This window comes from Tursiops truncatus, chromosome 15 (assembly GCF_011762595.2).
Source record: "Tursiops truncatus isolate mTurTru1 chromosome 15, mTurTru1.mat.Y, whole genome shotgun sequence".
NCBI lineage: Eukaryota > Metazoa > Chordata > Mammalia > Artiodactyla > Delphinidae > Tursiops > Tursiops truncatus.
This window is the reverse complement of record NC_047048.1, coordinates 6444591-6467265: the sequence shown is the minus strand read 5'-3', so window position 1 is coordinate 6467265 and position 22675 is coordinate 6444591. Positions and strand designations below refer to the sequence as shown.

At 44.7% G+C, this 22675-nt stretch overlaps 1 protein-coding gene and 1 long non-coding RNA gene across 4 annotated transcripts in view; both read right to left on the bottom strand.

The window, feature by feature from the left end:
• ZKSCAN1 (zinc finger with KRAB and SCAN domains 1) overlaps nt 1-13497 on the bottom strand; it is a 38293-nt gene extending 24796 nt beyond the window's left edge. Inside the window, exons 1-6 of one of the 3 annotated variants that reach the window (XM_033839149.2) lie at nt 13353-13467; nt 7085-7136; nt 4956-5473; nt 4566-4719; nt 2443-2534; nt 2044-2170 (exon numbers count right to left, since the gene is read on the bottom strand). In XM_033839149.2, coding sequence (XP_033695040.1) covers nt 2044-2170; nt 2443-2534; nt 4566-4719; nt 4956-5381 — 799 coding nt within the window. In that variant the 5' untranslated portion in view covers nt 5382-5473; nt 7085-7136; nt 13353-13467. Of the gene's footprint in view, nt 1-2043; nt 2171-2442; nt 2535-4565; nt 4720-4955; nt 5474-7084; nt 7137-13345 lie in introns of all 3 variants that reach the window. The other 2 variants (XM_073791908.1, XM_019930617.2) reach the window with 2 other exon arrangements.
• Nucleotides 13498-13541: 44 nt separating this feature from the next.
• Nucleotides 13542-22675, bottom strand: part of LOC141276454 (uncharacterized) — a 27175-nt gene continuing 18041 nt past the window's right edge. The window contains exons 3-4 of the long non-coding RNA XR_012325976.1: nt 16968-17097; nt 13542-13665 (exon numbers count right to left, since the gene is read on the bottom strand). This is a non-coding gene — a long non-coding RNA (uncharacterized lncRNA). The remainder of the gene's footprint in view (nt 13666-16967; nt 17098-22675) is intronic.

Below are 22675 nucleotides of genomic sequence, written 5' to 3'. Positions count from 1 at the left end.
TGAGCAGAGGGAACAGACCAGGCGAGGAAAGAAGGAAGGGGTGAGGAATTAAGGAACGTAAGAGGTCACAACTCATGGTTCTATAATTTGGTCACCCAGTAATTAATCTGAAAGAATAAACACACATTAAAAAAATCATAGTCCAGGGACTTCCCTGGTGGCCCAGTGGTTAAGACCCCGTGCTTCCAATGCAGGGGGGGCGGCTTCAATCCCTGGTTGGGGAACTAAGAGCCCACATGCTGTGAGGCTAAAAAAAAATTTTTTTTTAAAAATGATGTTCCAGTTCTAATTAAGAATTTATGAGTTAAAAAAAAGAGAGAACGGACAGGTCTTTCCTAGAAAATGATAAGTGGTATTACCAGAAAGAAAGGAATGCAATTAATTTAAAAAAAGCAAATACTCTGCCAATTCTGTGAGATTTTTATTGACAAGGTGATAGTTAACAGGCAAAACAAGGAGCGCTGAACCTGGCAGGTTACGCAGAACTTCAGACACAGAAACTAGTTTCTCTCCACCAGGGAGAGCAGCACAGAGCTGACAGTGCTCAAGCAACAGGGATGAGGGTGAAGAAGCTGGTTGGGGCATTAGTACATGTAACTGAAACCTGCACTGACAAACGACTGAGAACTACTGAGAACAAAGAGATTGAAAACAATTCCGGAGACAGCCCACAAAGGACGTAATATAAGACAAGATCTTACGAATGCAAAGCTGATCCTCTGATTTTAGCAATCTGCCTGTTAAAACACTGGAATATATTCTTATTGTGGACTGCTACATTCTGTGTGCCACCCTGTTTTTTAAGTATAGACTAAAAATTATTCAGTACAAAAACACTATTTTATATATGTTTACATTTGTCTAGGAAAAAAACTATCCCAAATCTATTCTTTATTTACTTGGCCTTAAGAAACCTTTCCACGTGAGTGTGCACTATCTCAACGCAATCACTGAAGGAGTTGAGTATCTAACCCCTGACTTGAGTGATGAAATCACCATAAATACTGACCTGATCATAAGGAAGAGGAAACTGGTCTACTTCTTTTGAATTCCAAGCCTAGGTCCTTGATGATCTGGATAGTTCCCCGGCTGTTCCCAATGTTTTGTTTTGCTTTGTTTTAAGTTAGCAAGGGGTGGGTACTACCCGGCTCACAAACAGAGATCAGTTTTTTGGCTTAATTTTCACCTCGTCCAAAGAGCAAGTACTAAGAAACAACAAACCCCAGTTACCTCTATGGTTCAAAACAAAACTTGAGGTTTCTGTATTAACATCCTTTCTTCATAACTTCCCTTCATTCACCCTACCACTGCCCTCCCCAGGCAGAAGTCTTAGGAAGTGGCCTTCCTATGACAGGACTGATCTGAGAGCTTCCTGCAGTACTATCTCCCAGGGGTTAAGACCTAATAGAGACAAATGGGACTGTCTGTCAACTGTGTCACCTTGTCTTATCTGGTTGATGCCTCTTAGAACTTCTTTGTTCTTACTACACTCAGGAGCCAGAGCTCTTCACAGAAGATCACCATTAGGTTTGGAATCTGGGAATCCTGACCAGGTGCAAGTTCATGGAATTATACAGAACTGTTGTGGAGCAGCGCTCACAGGAAGCAAGACTGAAAGCCCATGGCAGGATGCAGTGTAGGTTCAGGAACATGGTCCCAGGTTAGGATTAGATTGATGATCAATTCTCACCTGGCCCTCTATAATAGGAAATACAGACACTGCCCTGACAAAAGCACTTAGTTGTATCCACAGGGAATGAAGCAGAATCCTCAATGGTGACAGAGTAGTTGAAGAGGTGGGGATTCAGAACATAAAATTATTTCTGCTTTCAAACAGCAAAAAATACCTAGAGGTAAAAAATCCACCTGGAATCAGGAAGTCCCAGTACCAGGCTTTTGGGATTAAAGAAACTCAAATTGTTCTCCTTCTCTATCTGGTCTGAAGAAACGGGCTCAGTAGTCTCTACCACACCAGAGATCCCAGAACTAACAGAAAAAGAGGCAATACAATCTTATCAGACAATAATCCTGCAGCCATCTTACCCTGGGAAATCACGTTCCCATAATTCTCCTGCCTGGTGTCCCTATTCAGATTCCTCCGAGCCAGGTTCTGACATCCCCATTCCTCCAGGATGAGGGACACGGCCATGTCCTCGATCTTCACCATTGCCTGAAATAACACGAGATCCCCACACTCAGTTCTCCCAAAGTCCAGGGACAGTCCCACTGCCCGAACCTGGAGTCAGGGACGGAGGTGACTGCAAACCTACAGGATGCTGGGAAAGAAAAGGTGACCACGCCAGGCTCTAGTGGACAGGTGGGAGTGGAGCTACTCTGTGGGCAGGGACGTCAAGAGCCAGTGTCCTGGTGAAGACCGCTGAAAGAGCTCCAGGAAGAGGCAGATGCAAGGGACTCAGGAGGGCAGAGGGGCCCACAGCTCACCTGGGAATCTGCCGAGAACAGTGCAGATGCCATCGCCTGGTCTCTGGGACCCCCCTCATGTTGAGGGGCAGGAACGTGGGTGGCAGGGAGAGCTGAGGGAGGAGAAAGGAGCTGTGAGTGAAGCCAGCTCTGCTCTGGGCCTCCCTTCAAAGAAGGGCCCAGGGGCACCCTCTTTCCTGTACCAGCATGCCCAATGTTCAGTGTTTAACTACAGAACTGAGAACTACAGAGAATGGAAGAAAGAAAAGGCATGATCTGTGTCTTCCCAAGATCTCTGTTCTTAAGCAGGAGTAACAAGGAGTCATAAAAGGGCCCTTAAAATCACCTGGTCCAACTCCTTCATTTTAAAGAAGGGGAAACCGAGGCCCCGATAGGGTAAACAACTTGCGTAACATCATCCTGTTAAGAGGGCAGAGCCAGAACTATAACCCGGGTTCCTACTCTCAGCCACAAAAGTAGGTAACACTCAGCCCACATTCAAGTCTGGCTCATAATTTAATTTTCTCCAGTCCAACAAACAGTATACCAGGACTTCAGAATCCCATTCAGTTGTGGAAAATGCAACAGTTTTAAAAATCTTTAGTAGTAATATCTTGAAACACAGAGAAGGAAGGGGCTCTTCTTACTTCTGGGTAAGTTTCAGCCATTTTTTGTCCCTCTACTTTTCTCCCTCACTTAGCCACAGTTTTTGGATAAAACATACACATGGTTTGAATGTCAATGAGACATTTACAAATGTATAAGGGTCTGGGTTGACACTCATCTAATAAAAGACGTCTACAATATAGGGTCACATTAACTGCGACGTGCAAGAAAAACTGGAAAAATTTTAAGCGGCAAAATCAAAGTCCTCCCGTGCCAAGTAATGTTAGATTTGAAAATGTTACTGGTGAACAGATGATGTTACTGTGCTGCAAAGATACTAGAAAAACTAATTTGAAACGGAATTAGTAAATCTTGTAACTATTTCAGAATATACAGCAATAATATAAGCTAAAGCAAAATGTAGAAAAAGATCAAGTACCTAGCACTTTAACCCGCTGAGAGTTAGGAAACGCTCTGGAAGATGAGCAGCACAAAGAGAAACTGAGAATAAGTGCATATGCCTCAATTCCTTCAAGAACTATTTACAACGTAACAACTGTATGTTCCAGGGTCTGGAAAGCTGTTACTCTGGTAACCTGAATCAGCCCTAATCTGGCACTTAAAACCACGAAGATCCTCCTCCGTTTCCTGACTTCACCTGGTGGAGTGTGGAGAGAGCTCACAAACCCTACGAGGACCTAACGGGACTGGGTGGACAGTGGTGGATAAACATCACAGCGCACTGGTTGGCTCACAAGGCTTTCTCCAGCTTACGAGCGCTGGCTATCCTGCAGAATGCACGGAAGACAATACTTCCTTAAGCTCTAATATTCCTATCCTGAATGTAATCATAAATAAACACACTGGTTAAGGACTGTGCCTTTGTCAACTCTTGCTGAACAACCATACTTTTAGCATGTTATTTTTTTTTCTTTTACTGATATTCTAGGTATCAATTTTGATTTTAAAACTGGTTAAAAATATTGTTAATATTTCCCTCAAAGGAAAAAAAATTCAACTGATTTTTATTTATATGACCCTGAAGTGATTTTTTTTGCCTCATTTTCCTCAACCAAAAACAAAATATTTTTTCCATCCTTTTCCCATTCTTTGGAATTTTTGAAAGTAACCTAGAAATAGAGTGATGTTACACAGTATTTTATACATTTTAAATAAAATGAATTGATAAATGATCCTTTTAAAGATAATTTATGACATACTAGGGTGTTGGCTATATTTCATCTCTTCCTAGGACTTTCCTGTAAAAAAAAAAAAAACCTGCTAGACATCCAGAATACTAACAATTCAACAAATAATATAATGTCCACCCAAGTTCATTATGCACATTTCACTTACCTCCTTGGTAACATTATTTAACTCCTGAAATTGGCCTGTAAGTTATATTTCCTCTGATGTTTAGTAATAACGACAATAGAAATAAACATGTTTCTCTATTACAGGCATTTAGCAACACAGAGAGGGCACTCCCATCCTGAATAGTTTGCTTCTTTCCCCCCATGTGAAACCTTGCTTCTTACCCCGTGGTTGTAAGAGGCGGGGTTTCCGAGATGAATGCTTGAAATGGGACTGGGTGGCCTCATGAGGAAGGTCAAAGCTCGAGGACTCCTGTACTGGATCCAGAGGCACCATCCCCCTTGCGAGCATCTCAGGTCCATGAACTTGACCTGGGACCTGAGGACAAACAGGGTGGGCTTGTGGGTAAATCACTTTTTAAACAGGAATTTAAACAAGTGAAAAAAGACACTAAACATACCAGTATATTAAAATATACTTTTTAATATCCAAGCAGAAGAGGATCAAAGCACCACAAGGACTATTAATACGAACTTTAAGTCAGTAACTTTCTCTCTGCTTCAGTCTCAAAGTCCACGTGCTGCTCACACATGACAGGTTTCCCCTCTTCTTACCTGCTGTCCTGATAAATCCAGCTCCAGATCTTCCAGAAGGGTCACAGCCTCCTCTCCACTATCGGGACGGTATTCCTGCAGCCAGACTTGGAGCTCCTTGGGCAGAATGGAAAGGAACTGCTCCAGCACCAGCAGCTCCAGGATCTGCTCCTTGGTGTTTATCTCTGGCCGCAGCCACTGGTGACAAAGTTCCTTCAGTCGACTCAGGGCCTCTCGAGGCCCAAAAGTGTTCTGGTAACAGAAGTGCCTGAACCGCTGGCGGAAGATCTCCGGGTCGGGAGGAGGAGACTCCTGCAGACTGGCGTCCTGCCCCCACACGTGCTCTTCCTCATCCTCCTCTTCGACCTTCACTATCACGATGCCGTCCTTCTCCTGGGCAGCGTGGGGGGACAGACCGGTGGCTTCCCTTGACTCAGCAGTCATCATTCAGGCTCAGGGACCTGACTTGATCCAAACAGGGTCTGTGCTCTCCTTTCTGTCCTGGGAAATGTTTTCTGATATCTGTTTCTGTACTATTCCTGGAGGAGTAAAAAAATAAAATAAAAAAAAAAAAGTTATTGGTACCTTTATGAAAAGTGACCTGTGCTGTTAATATTTCATACAAGGCTACACCTCAAGGCATTAAAAACGCCTCTGGGGGCTTCCCTGATGGTGCAGTGGTTAAGAATCCGCCTGCCAACACAGGGGACATGGGTTCAAGCCCTGGTCTGGGAAGATCCCACGTGCCGTGGAGCAAATAAGCCCGTGCGCCATAACTACTGAGCCCGTGAGCTACAACTACTGAGCCCGTGTGCAACAACTGCTGAAGCCCGCGTACCTAAGAGCCTGTGATCCACAACAAGAGAAGCCACCGTGATGAGAAGCCCGCGCACAGCAACAAAGAGTAGCCCCCGCTCGCCGCAACTAGAGAAAGCCTGCGCACAGCAATAAAGATCCGACACAGCCAAAAAATAAATAAATTAATTAATTTTTAAAAATGCCTCTGAATAGCAAAGGGGGAAAAAAAAGCCTCCAGAGCCACACTGTTTTCCCTGTCACTCTAGATATTAAGGTTTGCAAACAAACTTCCAACTGGCAAATTCCCCCCTCAGGGTGTTTGCCTGAGCACCGTCCCTCCAGGAGGAGGGCAGGCTATGACATCATGTGTTTACATGCTAAGCCCAGTGAGAGCGGAATGTTAGTGGGGTGCCAGGCACCCGCTTCAGCAGCACGCTAGCCATCTTACCCCCTCCCACAACACGCTTGGAGCACCATCTCACAGATGACATGACTGCGGCTCGGACGACTCAAGTGATTTGCTCAGGAGCAGGAGGCTACCTACCTAGCAGTCAACACTCAAGCCAAACGTGAAGGCCAGGACTTACTAACCCACCATCTAGCTATTTCTATTATTTTTATAGGTGCCTTGGTCAGTACGAGATAATCCACTTTGGACAGAGAAAGAAAATATCAAAATGTCTATTTATATTTTAAAAGTGAGAAAAAATAAACCATATTTAATGGACACTACCAAACTCACTTGGTCTAAATGCTGAACTGCCACATGTCACACATGAGACAAGTGTGTGGGGGGGTGTGAGCAAAATGGGTCAAATGACACAAACTTCGAGTTATAAAATAAGTTAAGTCCTGGGGATGTAATGTACAGCATGGTGACTACAGTTAATAATAATACTGTACTGCATATTTGAAAGCTGCTGAGAGTAGTTTTAAAAATTCTCATCAAAAGAAAATAAAATGTAGGGGACTTTCCTGGGGGCAAAGTGGTTAAGAATCCGCCTGCCAATGCAGGGGACACAGGTTCAAGCCCTGGTCTGGGAAGGTCCCACGTGCCTTGGAGCAACTAAGCCCGTGAGCCACAAATACTGAGCCTGTGTGCCACAACTACCGCAGCCTGTGTGCCACAACTACCGCAGCCTGTGCTCCTAGAGCCCGTGCTCCACAACAAGAGAAGCCACCGCAATGAGAAGTCTGTGCACCACACCGAAGAGTAGCCCCCGCTCGCTGTAACTAGAGGAAGCCTGTGTGCAGCAATGAAGACCCAACACAGCCAAAAATAAATAATAAAATAAAAAGAAAAATGAAAAAAAGAAAATGTAACTATGGTGACAGATGTTAACCAGACTTACTGTGGTGATCACTTTGGAATATACACAAATATTGAATCGTTATGTTGTACACCTGAAACCAATATAATGTTACATATCAATTACATCTCAAAAAAAAAAACAGACAAGCAGCTTTAAAGATTCTTTCAGAGAAACTACAATTAGGGAAATACTAACGATGTAAATACACACAAACAAGAAAACTGCACAGCAATTTTTTTTTTTTTTTTTTTTTTGCGGTACGCGGGCCTCTCACTGTTGTGGCCTCTCCCGTTGCAGAGCACAGGCTCCGGACGCGCAGGCTCAGCGGCCATGGCTCACGGGCCCAGCCGCTCCGTGGCATGTGGGATCTTCCCGGAACGGGGAACGAACCCGTGTCCCCTGCATCGACAGGCGGACTCTCAACCACTGCACCACCAGGGAAGCCCTGCACAGCAATTTTTAACTCAGCTAGGTCAGAAGGTAAAAACAAATGTGGAACTAAATCAAACTTAAGAAGTCAACCGATAAGTGAGAAAGTAGCTGAATTTCAAGAACAAAAATTTAACATGGTTGGTGGATAGGCTCAATCATGAGTTGATGAGCAGAGGCAACAATGTGTCACTTCCATCTGAACTGACAAATCTTTGTGAAGCATCTTTTTTCCCCCACCTCTACGGCCATCAAAATTAAGCATCAAATTCAACTTTTAGAGACAGAGCATCCAATTGTTCTATAACAAAGAGATAAGCCAAGAGTTTTAAACTAGCAAAGTATTTTTAATTACATGGCTCTCACTGAAAAATTATTAGTAATTTTGATGGAAAAAGGATCATGTACGTTGAAAGCACAAATTTTTTTCTAGAATAGCACAACTTAATGTATTTTTTTAATTATACAAAACACTGGTACATGTATATAATTTTTCTAAATAGTTTTTACTGACAGGGACGTGTGACCAGAAAAGTTTGGAGATGACTGTTCTAATCGCAAAGAATATGATTTTAATCTGAGATTTATCACAGGATTAGTTTTTTTTCCTCTTTCTTTGGTCCTTAATGAAAACCAGAAATCCTTATTAAAATAGCAGTCTATAATAACAATAAAGAATATTACATTCAAAAAGGCTTACTACATAAATGTAAAAACATTGTGGGAATTAAGTCATTTCTCCAATGATTTTAAACTGGTAAAAGTCCTGTTGCAAACCATCTTCTAGCCCTTCCCATCCACTCCTTCAGACCTGTTTTGCACTCCACCCACCTTGCTGCAGGAAATATATTTTGTTTTTTAACTTCAGACCAGCTTTACCTGGAAAGTCCTTACAGTTACGAGTATTCAATTTCCTAACCATTTCTGCAATCTACAGTATGCAAAGTGTCCTGCTAGACTGATAGGAATAAAAAGATGAGAAGCACCATTCCTATTTTTACACAAATAATTACAGTACAAAGCAGATGTGCCAACAGTTCTAAGGAGGTTACAACCTGAGTGCTGGAGAAGCCCTGAGGAGTGACTGACAGCTACAAGGCAGCTTCCAGGAAACAGCCCCCCTGGAGCTGGGACCCAGAGAGGAAGAGGCAGCGAGTAGGGAGTCCAAGAGATCACTCCTTTGGCTAGCTTTCTCCCAGCTGGAGGCTGAATAATTCCTGTAAGGCTTAGTCTCTTTATTTCATTCTGAAAAGTGAAAAGCAAGACTATCTTTTCCAGCTATGCCTCCCAGAACTGTCTTCCACCACCCTAATCCAGGCTCCACATCTCCTGCCGAGACTAGGGCCTTAGCTCCATACATTTTCTCTAGCGTCCATTTCTCCCCTTTCTAATACGAACAACATACCAAGGTCAACTTAGTATTGCCAAAGTATGCTTCTAGGCATTCCCTCCTTCCCCTCAGTTACTGTCAATGAATCCCTGACATCTACCGATTAGTGTTCAAACAACACACCCCACTCGACCTTTCCACCACCATTACTTTCCTTAGTAGTGATCCCCTATGTTTTAGCCTACTGGGCCCATTAATGTTCCCCAAGCATAGGGTGTGACTTTGCATCTTCACCCCTTTGCTGGGACCAATCTCCCACCTTTATCCACCTCTACTGGCCAAATTTTCACTCACCCTTCAAGATGTACACTGTCTCCTGACATTCTGAATTAAATAAGATATCTTCCTCCTTTGAACACCCTTGGTACTTTCTCTGTTCCTATCTTAGGCACTTCTACTCTCCTTGTATTATCATTATTTGAGCTGCAGTTCCTATCTCCACCTCCCAGCTAAACCCCTCAAGAACAAGGACTTTTGTTTATTTATCTTCTAGGGAACTGGGGAGACTGTTGAACAGCACAGAAAAAATAAGAACAACTCAGCGGCTTCCGTGGTGGTCTAGTGGTTAAGACTCCACGCTGCCAATGCAGGGGGCCCGGGTTCAATTCCTGGTCAGGGAACTAGATCCCACATGCCGCAACTAAGACCCAGCTCAGACAAATAAATAAATAAATATTTAAAAAAAAAAAAAGGAAAAGGAAAAGAAAAAAGAACAACTCAAGCCATTACAGCGCCCCCTGCCGTCTTATTGCCTTTAGTGGCAATTAGTGATCAGACAGCCCAGGAACATCTATCTCATCACTCAGGCGCAGAATCTCACCTTCCTTGACTCCTCTCTCCTTACATGCATTCAGTCTCCAGGCACCAGGGAGAAGTATTTCTTTGTTCATACTTATTTTTCTGTCTAGCTCCATGGAGGCCAGCTTCCTCTCTTTGGTGCCCTGCCGTCATCTCCCCACAGTTCACCTCCCACCTTGCTCTCAGATCTTCTTCATAAAACTCTAGAGCCTTGTAGTCAATACTCCCCAGCACCTGGTCCCAGTTTCCCCATCAAGCTTCATTTCCCATGAATTTCTCTCCCTCCCCTGCCATGAACCTTTTCCATCCAGCAAAATGAGTCTACTCAGTACTTCCTAAATATGTCTTGTATTTTGAACACCATCCTTTTCTCCCACGATAATGCCTGGGATTTCACTCCCAGTCTTCTCTGACTTTTCAAATCCTACTTATCCTTCAGAGCTAAGCTAAAATGCAACTTGCCCCTCATCTGTTCAAGAGGCCTCTCTCTAGTAGGCATTATAGGAAGAACCAATGTTAACTGAGTGCTTTCTATGTACCAGGCATTTCACACAACACCCTCAGGAGGTAGGTACCATTGTTGTCTCACTGTATAATGACAAAACTAAGGTTTACAGATGTTAAATAACATACCCAAGGTCACAGAGCAATTGAATGGCAGAGCGAGGATTTGAGATTAGGTCTGTGGGACCCCTCAGCTCAAGCTCCAACCATCATACCAAACTCATTCTGTCCCAACGTGTGGGGTAAGGAAGGGCTTCTGTGGACACACGGATTCTTTTGAAGAGGAAGGCCTACAAAGGATGACCACTCAGGAATGGGCCTCACCTGCCATCCAGTTTTCACTGGAGAGCTGCGTGACTAAGGAGACACAGCAGGAGATGCAAGTGGGAATCATCTAAACTCTAACCAGGTGGGACCTTCAAAAGAGACAACTGAGCAGAGCTAGTGTGGCATCTAGTCTGGTGTCAGAAATCTCATTTATGAAAATTCTGTTCCATCTTAGGCATTTAAGGAGACTAAAGGAAAGGAATCTTAATTTGTGCCCACATCTTAGCCAGTTTTGAAGAGTAGGATGCTCCTTGGGTCAGTGGGACTCAACAGGATGGGATTCTGAGGAGGAAGTGAGACCTAAAGGGACAGAGATGAGGGCACGGCCACAGTCCCTCTTCCCCCAATTTTGACAGGTACCCTCCCCCCCCAACATTTCTCTGCTCCTACTTTGGGCAGGAGAAAAGTCACAACAGCGGCGGAAGGGCTGGGTTTTATTTTAGGTTTCAGAGGATCTGCGCACACAATCTTTTCTCCTCTCTCTAAACTCTATGCCCTAATGGTCTCCACCAAGCATTTGCTATTCAAGTTCTTTCTTGGTAATCTAATTTTTCATGCCGTCTTCTTCGACTAGACTATTGTTAAGAGTATGCGTCTTTGTACCTCTTAGACCTACACTTAGTATGACCTCTTTGCAAGCACTAGTTTTTAAAAAATACTTGACTGAATGTTACTATTTTTGGCGCATTCACATAGCATTCAAAGTTGCCCTCAAATTACAGGCGTGGAAGAGTTTCACTAAGCTGCATCACCACTTACCAGCTGATTTTAGGTTTAGTTACTCTAAGTACAGATGTTTCTTCTCTGGGTTAAAAAACAGTATTTGTCTCACAGAGCTGCTGTGAGGATTACAGGAGTTAACATATATGAAGCACTTCAAACAGTCTCTGGCATTTAGTAGGCACTAGAGAAGTGTTTTAAATTTTTTCAATAAACTTAAGAGATGTAACTATACTTTCCAATTTTCAGCCTGCTTAAAAGATTAAGCAACAGGAGAAATCCTGTAATAGTGAAAGTAGCACAGGGTGGAACACCTTAATTCTAGTCTCCCATGAATAAGAGTGAGTCCCTCCCTGGGTGAGTTATTTAACCTCTCTGACATCCAGTATCCTTATCTGTCAAATTGGGGCGGGGTGGGGGAGGGAACAGAGGAGGAGAAAACTACCTCTGGGGTCCCTTTGAGCTGAAAACCATTCTGACACACTATCCGATTTAGATAAGATTACCCCCAGTACCTGGTTCTCCCCGAAGGTAAATACGAAAGATTTTCTTACAAAAAAGGCTTGGAGTTACAAGCTCAGTTTATTCCAAAGGCTATTTTCTAAACAGGCCAGTATCTTTTCCAGGGCATAGTCTTCAAAGTTTAAACTGCCTCCCACCCATTTCTGAACACAGCTCTAAGATGTTTTAAAACATGAAAAAGCTACCTTTAAAAGACAACTAGCTACCCAAAGAATACTGATACTCAGAATGAAAAGGTAACATTTAACATAACACTCATCTGTATTTAGATACAATATAAAGTTAGGAAAAATTTAAATGCTTAGATCAAGTAGGGAATCAGCAAAAGACTACGATATTAAGTAGCTAGCTTCCCTGTTTGTATTTTAAGATTGGTGAAGACTGCCTGAAATAATGAACAAGCATCGTGCATAGTAATTCAGAGACAATACAAACTTGGAGAAACATTCTGGGGCAAATGATCATTATGGTTCCCTAAGTAATAAAGCTATTTCTCCACACGTGGCTGGCAAATACAGTAACAGGGCTTTGTTGACTGGTTACAATGAATCCTCCACAATTCAATTCGACAACTATTTACTGACCACCTCCAATCCGCCTAGCAATAGTCTGTACAATAAATGCTTTCTTTGGTCCCAGGCCATGTAACAGCTGCTCTCTATGATGAAAGTATCTTATTGAGTACTGGAGGCACTGCAAGAAACGGAGGGCAGGGGGTCAGTGTCAGGCTGAACTATAGCTGAATTTTTCAATTACATTGACCAAATTATCTCAAAGTTGGAAGGGCCTTTGGAGAAAACCTAGTTAATTTGATTGATGACAAAACTGAGTTGGCGGAAGTGTCTTATCTTATCCAAGGTCACTCAGTTAATCAGTCTCCTAACGGCCCCGCGCAATTTCCACAAATTCCTTTCACTCTTCACCCCTTCCAAGTCAGGCAGAATAACTACTACCCAGAAGTGGAAAATCCACCTCATCTACCGGACAGCTCGTTTTCAAAAGCCTTCGAAATAGTCCATAAAGCTGAAAGAGAGTGGGATGTACATATAACCTCTACCAGACCCGAATCATTTCTTTACCCACTCTGACTAGGTTTCAAAAGCTCTTTAATCACCGCTCGGGGGTGGGGGTGGGGTGCGGAGAAGCAGGTGATCTGGAAACACGTATGCGGCACCTTGAAACGTGTCCATTTCTCTCAGCCTTCCGCATTTTTCACCTCGAGGTCCTGCAAGGACCCCGAAAAAAAAAATCTCTCACTGGAATCAAAGCAAATGGCGACGAAAGCAGAGCAGAACATTCAGACAGGGGTCGGTTCGCTCGCGACCCGGTTCTCAGAAACGTCAAGCGACGATGACGACACTGCAGGAGAGGGGCCCGGAAGGGGCCCGCAGACGGCCTCCCAGGACCCCCGGCCAAGGACCGTCGACCCCTCCCCGCCTGGGCCCGCGGTGGGGAGGGGGCGGCCTGGCCTGGGGCGGGGACGCTGGCACGGACTCGCTTCACGCTGCGCCCCGGCCGCCCGGAGGGGACCCCGGGGCCTCAGTTGCAGAGCCCACCCCCACGCACACACCCCTGCGGCCCCGCCCACCCCCCCCAGAGGCCGGCCCCACCTCTCACCGTGAGCCCCGGGAGCGGCCTAGGGGCGCTGGGCGAGCAAGGGGAGCTGACTCTGGGGCTCAGGCCGGCCGAAGGGCGCCGCGCACGGATCTAGGCCCTCTTGACGCCTCGACACAGACACAATGAGTCACAAAGGCCGGAAGTGTGTCAGCACCTCGTCTTCCGGGACTGCGCCGCGCTTCCGGGTCCTCTCTAGGAGCGCGGGAGGTTTTGGAATCTCGGTTCCCGAACGCTGGACCAGTCCCGTGCCCTGCCGTGGTCCCATCTCCCGCTTTGGGGTCTCCGCCCTCAGCCTGTGCGCCCCGTGTGAAGGCTGGGAACGAAGGAGAAGGGATTCAGGCCTTTCGAGATACAAACAGACTGTCCAGTTCTGACACCAGTCCATCTGATAATTCGATTTCTCCTTTTTCATCTCTGGCAGTCCTTGTAGTAATTATAGTTATTACCAAGCAATAATAATACTTAATAATTGTATGTCTGTGGCAGAGGAGTTGAAAGAAGGGTGTACACAGAGGAAGGTCAAAGTGAAGCCAGCGGTGGCTGGTTTCACAAAACTGCCGTGGTAGTTTCTCTCGGGCCCTGAAGATGTCTGACAATTGAGTGGGTGGTATTTTTAAATACTTGGCGTGTGGATGAAGGACGTCTTTCTACAACCAAGCTAGTTACAGGTTCTATGTTCTGCTCATGTGAGATATGCTATTATAGCGATTTGAAAGAAGTTTTCAGAATAATAACAGACACTTATGCCTTCAAGGTGCTTTCACAACCTACAACAATTATGGCCTTCACCTGGCAAGATAAAGCAGAAATAATACTCTGCCTGCTGAACAAGGGTGACCACAGGCTTTAATGATTGTGACTTTGCTGTATATTCCAAGGCAAGTTTGGGGGAGAGACTGAACTTAATAGCTTGGTTGCATGACTCCTATTGCTTGGAAGAGATTACTTTTTAAAAAATATTTGAGAACTAAAAGGCAATTACAGTATCATTAAATGAAAATTGCAAAATGGAGAAAAATAATCAGCTGTAATCCCTCCATCGTAACCCAACTATGATGGTTTTAATGTATCCCTTTCCTATCTGTTTTCATATGTATATGTTTTTATTATTTTAAACATGGTTCAAAACTATGATTGTATTGGATATGTGGCTGGTGTACTTGAAGCACTTGCCACATTCATATTGTGTGGCCACTTTTTGGACCACAGCTGATGGGAACAGTTTTGGGCACTTGATGGAAGCACAGCTTATATGCTGAGGTGGTCTGGTCTGAGAGCTCTGATGAATGGGACAGTAGGGAACTAAAGCAACTAGATCTCCTTTCTTGGGGAGTTCAAATGTGAGACACACAGAAAACTGGGGCCAAGCAGAAATCAGTCAGCAGAAGGCATTAGGTGACAGAAGCCACAAAGCCGTGAGTGTCATGGGTAAGCAGTGGTTTCAGTAGAGAAAACTCAACTGAGCTATAGAAACAAAGACCAAGAGGGTCTGATGCACCACATGGCAGGGCTCACAGAAGGGAGCCCAGCCACCTAGTGCTGAGAACCCACAGCATAAGGAGGTGACAGCCTGAATAACTCTCAGGTCCCAAAGTTTTATTCTCTGCACCACTTGACTTTGCTGCAGATGCTCTTGTATCCTGTCTCCCTACTTCCCCGTGTGTCCGTGTGTCCTTAGAATAAATCCCTTGCCAACAAAAGAGTCTCAGTTTGTTCCTTGCCACAAAGAAAAGCCCAATGTGGTTGATGTGAAATAATGCATGCTACTTAAAAAAGCTTAATATCATATCATTAACATTGAAAATTTTGCTACACAGAATGGATAAGTATCATTTTAATAGCTGTATAGTATTCTGTCAAGCAGCTGTACCATTAATTATTTAATAATTCCTGTATTTCTAGACATGCTGAATACTTCAAAAGTTTCGCTACGTTAAGAAATATTTAAATGAAGATCTCTGTGCAGATGTCTTTTGGATTATTTAAATAAGACAGATTCTGACAAGCAAGTTTACTGAGTTAAAAAAAAGTGTATATATATACATATATATGTATATATATATTACCCTTATTTACAATTGCCAAGATATGGAAGCAACCTAAGAGTCCATCAACAGATGAATGGATTACGAAGATGTGGTGTGTGTATACAATGGAATATTACTCAGGCATAAAAAAGAATGAAATTTTTCCATTTGCAACAACGTGGATGGACTTGGAGGGTATTATGCTAAGTGAAATCGGTCAGACAGAGAAAGACAAATACCGTATGATAGCACTTATATATGGAATAATAAAAATTTTTTTAAAAAGTGACATAGCACTGGTCTTTGAGAAGTTTAAAGTCTGGTGGGGATATTAGATCAATGCATGGGTCACCAAAATACAAAGTGAAATGATGCATATATCCAGAGCCATATAAACACACTTCTCTGTCCTGACTGCAGGTTTCCCAGGGCAGAATTAAGGGATCTGTGGGGCCCCTCTTCCAAGGGTTACTCTCTGGTAGTAGAAAAAGGGGCTGTCTCTTGCATAGCACAGGGAACTCTACTCTGTACTCTGTAATGACCTATATGGGAATAGAATCTAAAAAAGAGTGGATATATGTATATGTATAACAGAATCACTTTGCTGTACACCTGAAACTAACACAACATTGTAAATCAACTATACTCCAATAAAAATTAATTTAAAAAAAAAGAAAAAGGGGTTGTCTCAAGCCTGCTCCAAGGTCAGCTGTGACAAGGCCAGCTGTGACAAGGTCAGCTTCTCCTCCTGCTGCCCCTAAGTGCCACTGCCTGCTGTTGTCTACTCTGAGTCCCCTGGCTTGGAAAGGCCTCTTCTTCAGTTCCTGGACTTATGAAAGGTCCATAACACAAGATTGTTGTGCACCTGTGCCAGCGAGGCTGTGAGCAGGGCAGGGCGGAGTGGAAGGGGCCGGGCCAGGGAAGGAGCAGTCCCCACGTGAGGACCTTTCTCAGGTCAGCCACCTCTGTGCTGACTGAGGGCCTGGCCCTCACGCCTCCCCGCTCTGTCCCACTGTGTGTGGCCTCTGGCCTTCCCACCTGTCCCCTCTTGCTTCCTGTGGCTCCACAGAGAGACCACCACCGGTAGCCAGCCTGCTATCTGGCCCTTGTCAGCGCATCTGGGTGCAGTGGCTCTGTCCCTGAGCTGGGCTTTCCTCCAGCATGGTCGCCCCCCTCATCTGCTCCATTACCTCTGATATGCTGTGCAAACATATTTCTGGATAAAATGCTGGGAAGAAAAAAGATTGTTGTGCACAATAGATTTAATCCTCAGTTTCTGAATCAATGAGGAAGATGATAACATGCAGATTGGAATCAAACTCAAGGTGAATATTCAACATTTGCAACCACTGCAGCCATCAGGAATTTATACCTGCCCAGATCGCTCATGCTTAGCCCTCCCCCTGCACCCAAGCTCTCTGCTTTACCCAAATCTTCCCTCTCATCTTCTTCCGTCTAGGATTTTAACAATCTCTTGGAGCTTTTATTCTATTGAACATCGATGTCTCTTTATGTACGTCCATCCACCCCACCCCCAAGTGCCCACAGGGGCCAGGCAGCCAGTGGCTGGGATAAATTTAATTGTTACCTGAGCTTGAAGTGGGACTGTGGGTGGCTGTCCATCTGTTGAGCACAGGCCCTGGCGGAGGGAGGCACTCACCCTTCAGGCTATTGTTGCCAAACCAGGTGTGGACTCAGAATTTCCAGAAAGGCTAATTCTTCCAAGGAGAAAAGAGAAATGGGATTTTTAGATGAAGTCTCTCAATTTTTACTCGGTACTCAGCAAACAAACGAGGGGCACACTGGCACTGGGCATGCACACAATACACCCCCTCTGAGTTGGGCGCAGAGAGATTTGCAGGTGGCCGTGTGTGCTACCTCTCGCCTAAAGAGCCCCAGGGCGAGGAACCTTCCCTTTCTTATACAATTCCCTTCCAGGCGTTTTCCTAAACAAAGAGCCATCCACATGTGAAGTGAATGCTGATCCTCCACCAACAATATGGAAGCACTATTGCAATTCCTTCCCTTTAAAAAAATAGTCTTTTGGGGCTTCCCTGGTGGCGCAGTGGTTGAGAGTGCGCCTGCCGATGCAGGGGACACAGGTTCGTGCCCCGGTCCGGGAGGATCCCACGTATCCCTTAGTCTTTTTCTTTGCACTGCATGAGGAAATTGTACATCCTGGAGGTGGGTGGGGCCTCTGGGAGAAGGATGAGGGATGTAGCTGATTGTTTTGTTTTTTTTTAACATCTTTATTGGAGTGTAATTGCTTTACAGTGGTGTGTTAGTTTCTGCTGTATAACAAAGTGAATCAGCTATACTATACACATATCCCCATGTCCCCTCCCTCTTGCGTCTCCCTCCCACCCTCCCTATCCCATCCCTCTAGGTGGTCACAAAGCACCCGCTGATCTCCCTGTGCTATTTGGCTGCACTGGGTCTTCGTTGCTGCGCGCAAGCTTCCTCTAGTTGCGGCGAGCGGGGGCTACTCTTCATTGCGGTGCGCGGGTTTCTCATTGTGGTGGCTTCTCTTATTGTGGAGCACAGGCTCTAGGTGCACGGGCTTCAGTATTTGTGGCATGTGGACTCAGTAGTTGTGGCTCGCGGGCCCTAGAGCGCAGGCTCAGTGGTTGTGGCGCACGGGCTTCGTTGCTTCACGGCCTGTGGGATCTTCCCGGACCAGGGCTCGAACCCACGTCCCCTGTATTGGCAGGCGGATTCTTAACTACTGCACCACCAGGGAAGTCCTGCAAAGTCCTTCTCACCATGAAAGATAACATATTCACAGATTTCAGTATTACGGCATAGATATTTTTTTGCGGGGGGGGTGATCGTTCTGCCCACCAAAATTTCCTGGGGGAAGAATTCTTCAAACCCTCCCTGCAGGCTGTCCGTCCAGCTCGCAAGTCCTGGGCACGTACGGACCTGCATCCCCAGGCCATTGCTTCACCATCAACTGTCAGCTTGCCATCACCACCATCAAAGATGTTGCTGCTGCCACTACCCCCAAAGCAAATGACACCAGAATCACCTGCTGGCAAAGGAGTCTGGAAAGTATAATTTGCACGGTCCTAGCTTCTTCCATACAGAGTGGGAGCCAGAAGCTGGGAGCTGAGAGCAGACAGGAAGAGTCCACTGCACTCATTCTCACTGTTCATCAAGATTTAACTTCCATGTGGCAGCAGCAACAACAAAACACATTATACTTTCACTTAAGTTGTTGCAATGATTCCTCACACACATGAAATGCTTTTGTGCCTTTCCACAAATCCCCATCAGTCACTTATTCACCATTGGGTGTTAATGTCTTGTTCGGTTCCAATCTCACCTGTATAGTCTGTAACCTAAAATCTAAATTGTAAGTTAACCATTTCTGATGTAAAATTAGTAACACTCTTTATATAAAATAAAGGAGAAACAGAAGAAAAAGGACAGATTAGTGAATACATAAAAATATATAAATACATATATAACTATATACTACAAATAAGGAAGAAAATATTCATAGTTGCTACAGGTCTTACTTCCGTAACTCACTGCACGGTTGTGTTTGGGGGCTTTTTAATAACCTCTCTAAGCCTTCAGTTCCTTCATATGTAAAATAATGATAATTGATAACTGATCATTATTGATAATGATTGACAAGGGTGATAATGATACTAACCTCGTAAAGTCTTTGTGAGCATTAAATGACATAATGTATAAATAATGTATTAAATGCATAGCAAAATGCTTGGTACACAGTTAACACTCAAGACCTGTTACCTATCATTATCATTATTATTGTTATTCTTATCATAATCTGAATCAGAAGAGGAAATAACGGAGCTTACATCCACATGGGGGGAAAGACGCAAGTAAATAATCAAGATAGTTTCATAGTGGTGCTGTGAAAAAAGCAAAACAATTTTGTGCATACTCACTAAAGGCATCTCTGATGATTTCTTAAGGACAGATTCTAAGAAATGAGATTGCTGGTCCCCCAAATAGTCAGAGGGTCTATATGAAATAGTGCTGGTAGCTCCAAGGTTCTAGACCTGTTGGCAAACGAACTCAGCTAATGAGATCAGGTGGCATCACTCTGAAAGAACTCAAAGGTAAGAGCTGAGAGTACCACTCCGTGTAATGGTTTACCATTACAAAGAGATGCTGTGCTTACGGACTGACAGGCTGCCCTGAACAATAAAAGTTTCTGTAGGGCACTCTGGAAACTGAAGTCTCCCAAGTTTGACTTCCGGGCTGTGAAAGCTGGTGGAGTTGATACTGAAGGGGTGCCTCCCTGAAGGCGTTGGTGACACCAGGCACCAGGGACCCTGGAGGTATTTCATTGTGAGTTCCTCAGCGTTCTCTCTGCAGGGGCTTGTTGAGCCCTGGGTTTATAGTGAGAATCTGTGTTTGATTCAGTCTTGTACCAGGAACATTAAGAAGTTAGAGTCACTATAAACCAAATTTAGCTAGACATCTTTGGGGTCACTGACATAGTGTGATTTCAGACCACAAACTTTGCAGAGAGGGTGGTCTTGTGGTTGGGAAGTTTCCAAGGCCCGAAGAGCCACATTCCCAGCATCCTCTTCCTTGGTGTGGATCTTATTCTTACTCACCCCTCAGAGTGTTGTCCTTTGAGGTTCCTAGCTTTAGGCAGAGGCCTCAGGTCCCCAGCTTTGTCTCCCATCGTGTCATGTGTGGCCTGTCAAAACCCATGCTCTGGACACCAGAGGTGAGCAGACACTTCAGGGAAAAGTCTCTCACGGGTGTGCTTATCTCTCTGGACTGTCCTTTCTGGCCTCAGGGAATTCCCTTACTTTCCAACCGGCTCTTTCACATACAGTATTAATAAAAGATGTCTTTTTCATGGAACTCATCATTTTTCGGTATGCTCTATGGGGAGAGTTTCTCTAATCATCTTAGCTGCTCTATGACCAGAAGTAGAAATCCAGGAGGATATTATATGTAAGACTTGTAAGTCTGAAAAATTATAGGTGGCATGGCTGGAGTAAAATAGGCTTAATCATTAAATCTTGGAACACTAGAATGAAGATGCTCGTGCAAAGTACAAAGGACACGTACCTGGAGATATTGCTTTGTAGAGAAGATAGTGATTTTGTGGATCTTATTCCTGGGGGACAGGCTGGAAATATGTGGCCCTCGATGACTGTTTGCTATATAAACGGAAGGCAGGTAAGGGCAGAGTTGGATGGAATTTTTAGTTGGTTGAATAACCAGACCCAAGTTCTATTAACAAATTCATACCAACTTTAAATGGAGTCTCCAGAGACTGCTACCACTGGGCTCTGTACTGCTATTCCCGTTCAACAGGATCCTCTTATATGTGCTTTATATGACCTGTTTCCTCTTTTATCAGTGTCATACTCAAGAATGTTGGTGTCATAAAGTTGGATTAGCGCATGATCCTAAGCTAACGGTGTTAACTAATGTGTTGAAGGTAGAAAAGCAATTTCTGTCCCTCCTCCCCCGACCCCAATCCACAGACAGGGAATGGATGAGTTAAAATATAACAGGGCCAAGTGTTCTGCTTGTAGGGGGAAAAGTCTACAAGACATCCCTGTGGCTACCATCCAAGATGGAACATCAGTCTGGAAAAAACAAGTATAGAAGGCCCAGAAGTGAAAGATGTGGCTTTTTGACAGTAATGTTAGTGAACAAGGCCTGGGGTTCTTTACGGACTGTAAGCTCAAGGTGAGCCAAGGGTGAGTCAATCAAAGTTAAATAAATCTTAGGCTCCGTGAGCAGCAGCACAGAGTCCAATGAAGTGAGAGGCATGTCTTCCTCCACAAGTGGTCGGGCAACTAACTGGTTGCAGGGCTTCATCTCTGGGCACTGGAACTAACCAGAGTGCACGGAGGGGAGAGGTAGCCACATGGGGAAGGAGCAAGGGAAGATCCCTGCTCAGTAAGAAGAGCAGGGTCTGCTTAGGCTGAAGAGGGGGCTTAGCTGGGAGCCTGTATTAGTCTGCAGTGGCCGCCATAACAATATATTGTCTTAACATCTGGAGGCTTGATTCCTTCTGAGGCCTCCCTCCTTGGTTTGCAGATGGCCTTCTCCCTGTGTCCTCACTGGTCTTCCCTCTGTGTGTTTGTGTCCTAATCTCCTCTTCTTTTAAGGACACCTGTCCTACTGGATTAGGGCCTGCCCCAGGGACCTTATTTAAATTTTTTTTTAAAGTTACCATCTTAATCATTATTTTAAAATAAATTTATTTATTTATTTATTTTATTTTGGCTGCATTGGGTCTTCGTTGCGGTGCACGGGCTTCTCACTGCAGTGGCTTCTCCTGTTGAGGAGCACGGGGCTCTAGGCGGACAGGCTTCAGTAGTTGTGGCTCGCAAGCTCTAAAGCACAGGCTCAGTAGTTGTGGCGCATGGGCTTAGTTGCTCCACGGCATGTGGGATCTTCCCGGACCAGGGCTTGAACCCGTGTCCCCTGCATTGGCAGGCGGATTCTTTTTTTATTTTTAAAATTTTTTTGAATTTATTTATTTTTAATTAATTAATTTATTTTTGGCTGTGTTGGGTCTTCATTGCTGCGTGTGGGCTTTCTCTAGTTGTGGCCAGCGGGGGCTACTCTTCATTGCGGTGTGAGGGCTTCTCATTGCCGTGGCTTCTCTTGTTGCGGACCATGGTCTCTAGGCATGCGGGCTTCAGTAGTTGTGGCTCATGGGCTCAGTAGTTGTAGCTTGCAGGCTCTAGAGCGCAGGCTCAGTAGTTGTGGTGCACGGGCTTAGTTGCTCCGCGGCATGTGGGATCTTCCCAGACCAGGGCTCGTGTCCCCTGCAGTGGCAGGCGGATTCTTAACCACTGTGCCACCAGGGAAGCCCTGGCAGGCAGATTCTTAACCACTGCACCACCAGGGAAGTCCACCTCATTTAAATATAATTACCTCTTCAAAGACCCTGTCTCCAAATCCAGTCACCTTCTGAGGTACTGGGGGTTAGGACTTCAACACATGCACTTTTGGTGTGGCGACGATGATACATAATTCAGCCCATAACAATGACTGACTCTTGTTTCCACATGCAGAAAAGGAAGTAGATTTCTCTTTTGCGATTCCAGCAGACAAAGCAAAGACCACTGTGTAGGAATTATTAGGAAGGCCAATTCTGGCTCAATAGGAAAATCTTTGTAAGAAAGAAGAAAGAGCTTTGCCTTAGGAAGGGATGGTTTCAAAGATGGTCAAAAAGAGGGTGGATAGTCTCTTGTTGGGAATGTTGTATCTGAGAAAAGGCAGACTGGATGAATCCTCAAGATGCATCTATCAGCCTGAGGTTCTTTGATGCTGAGT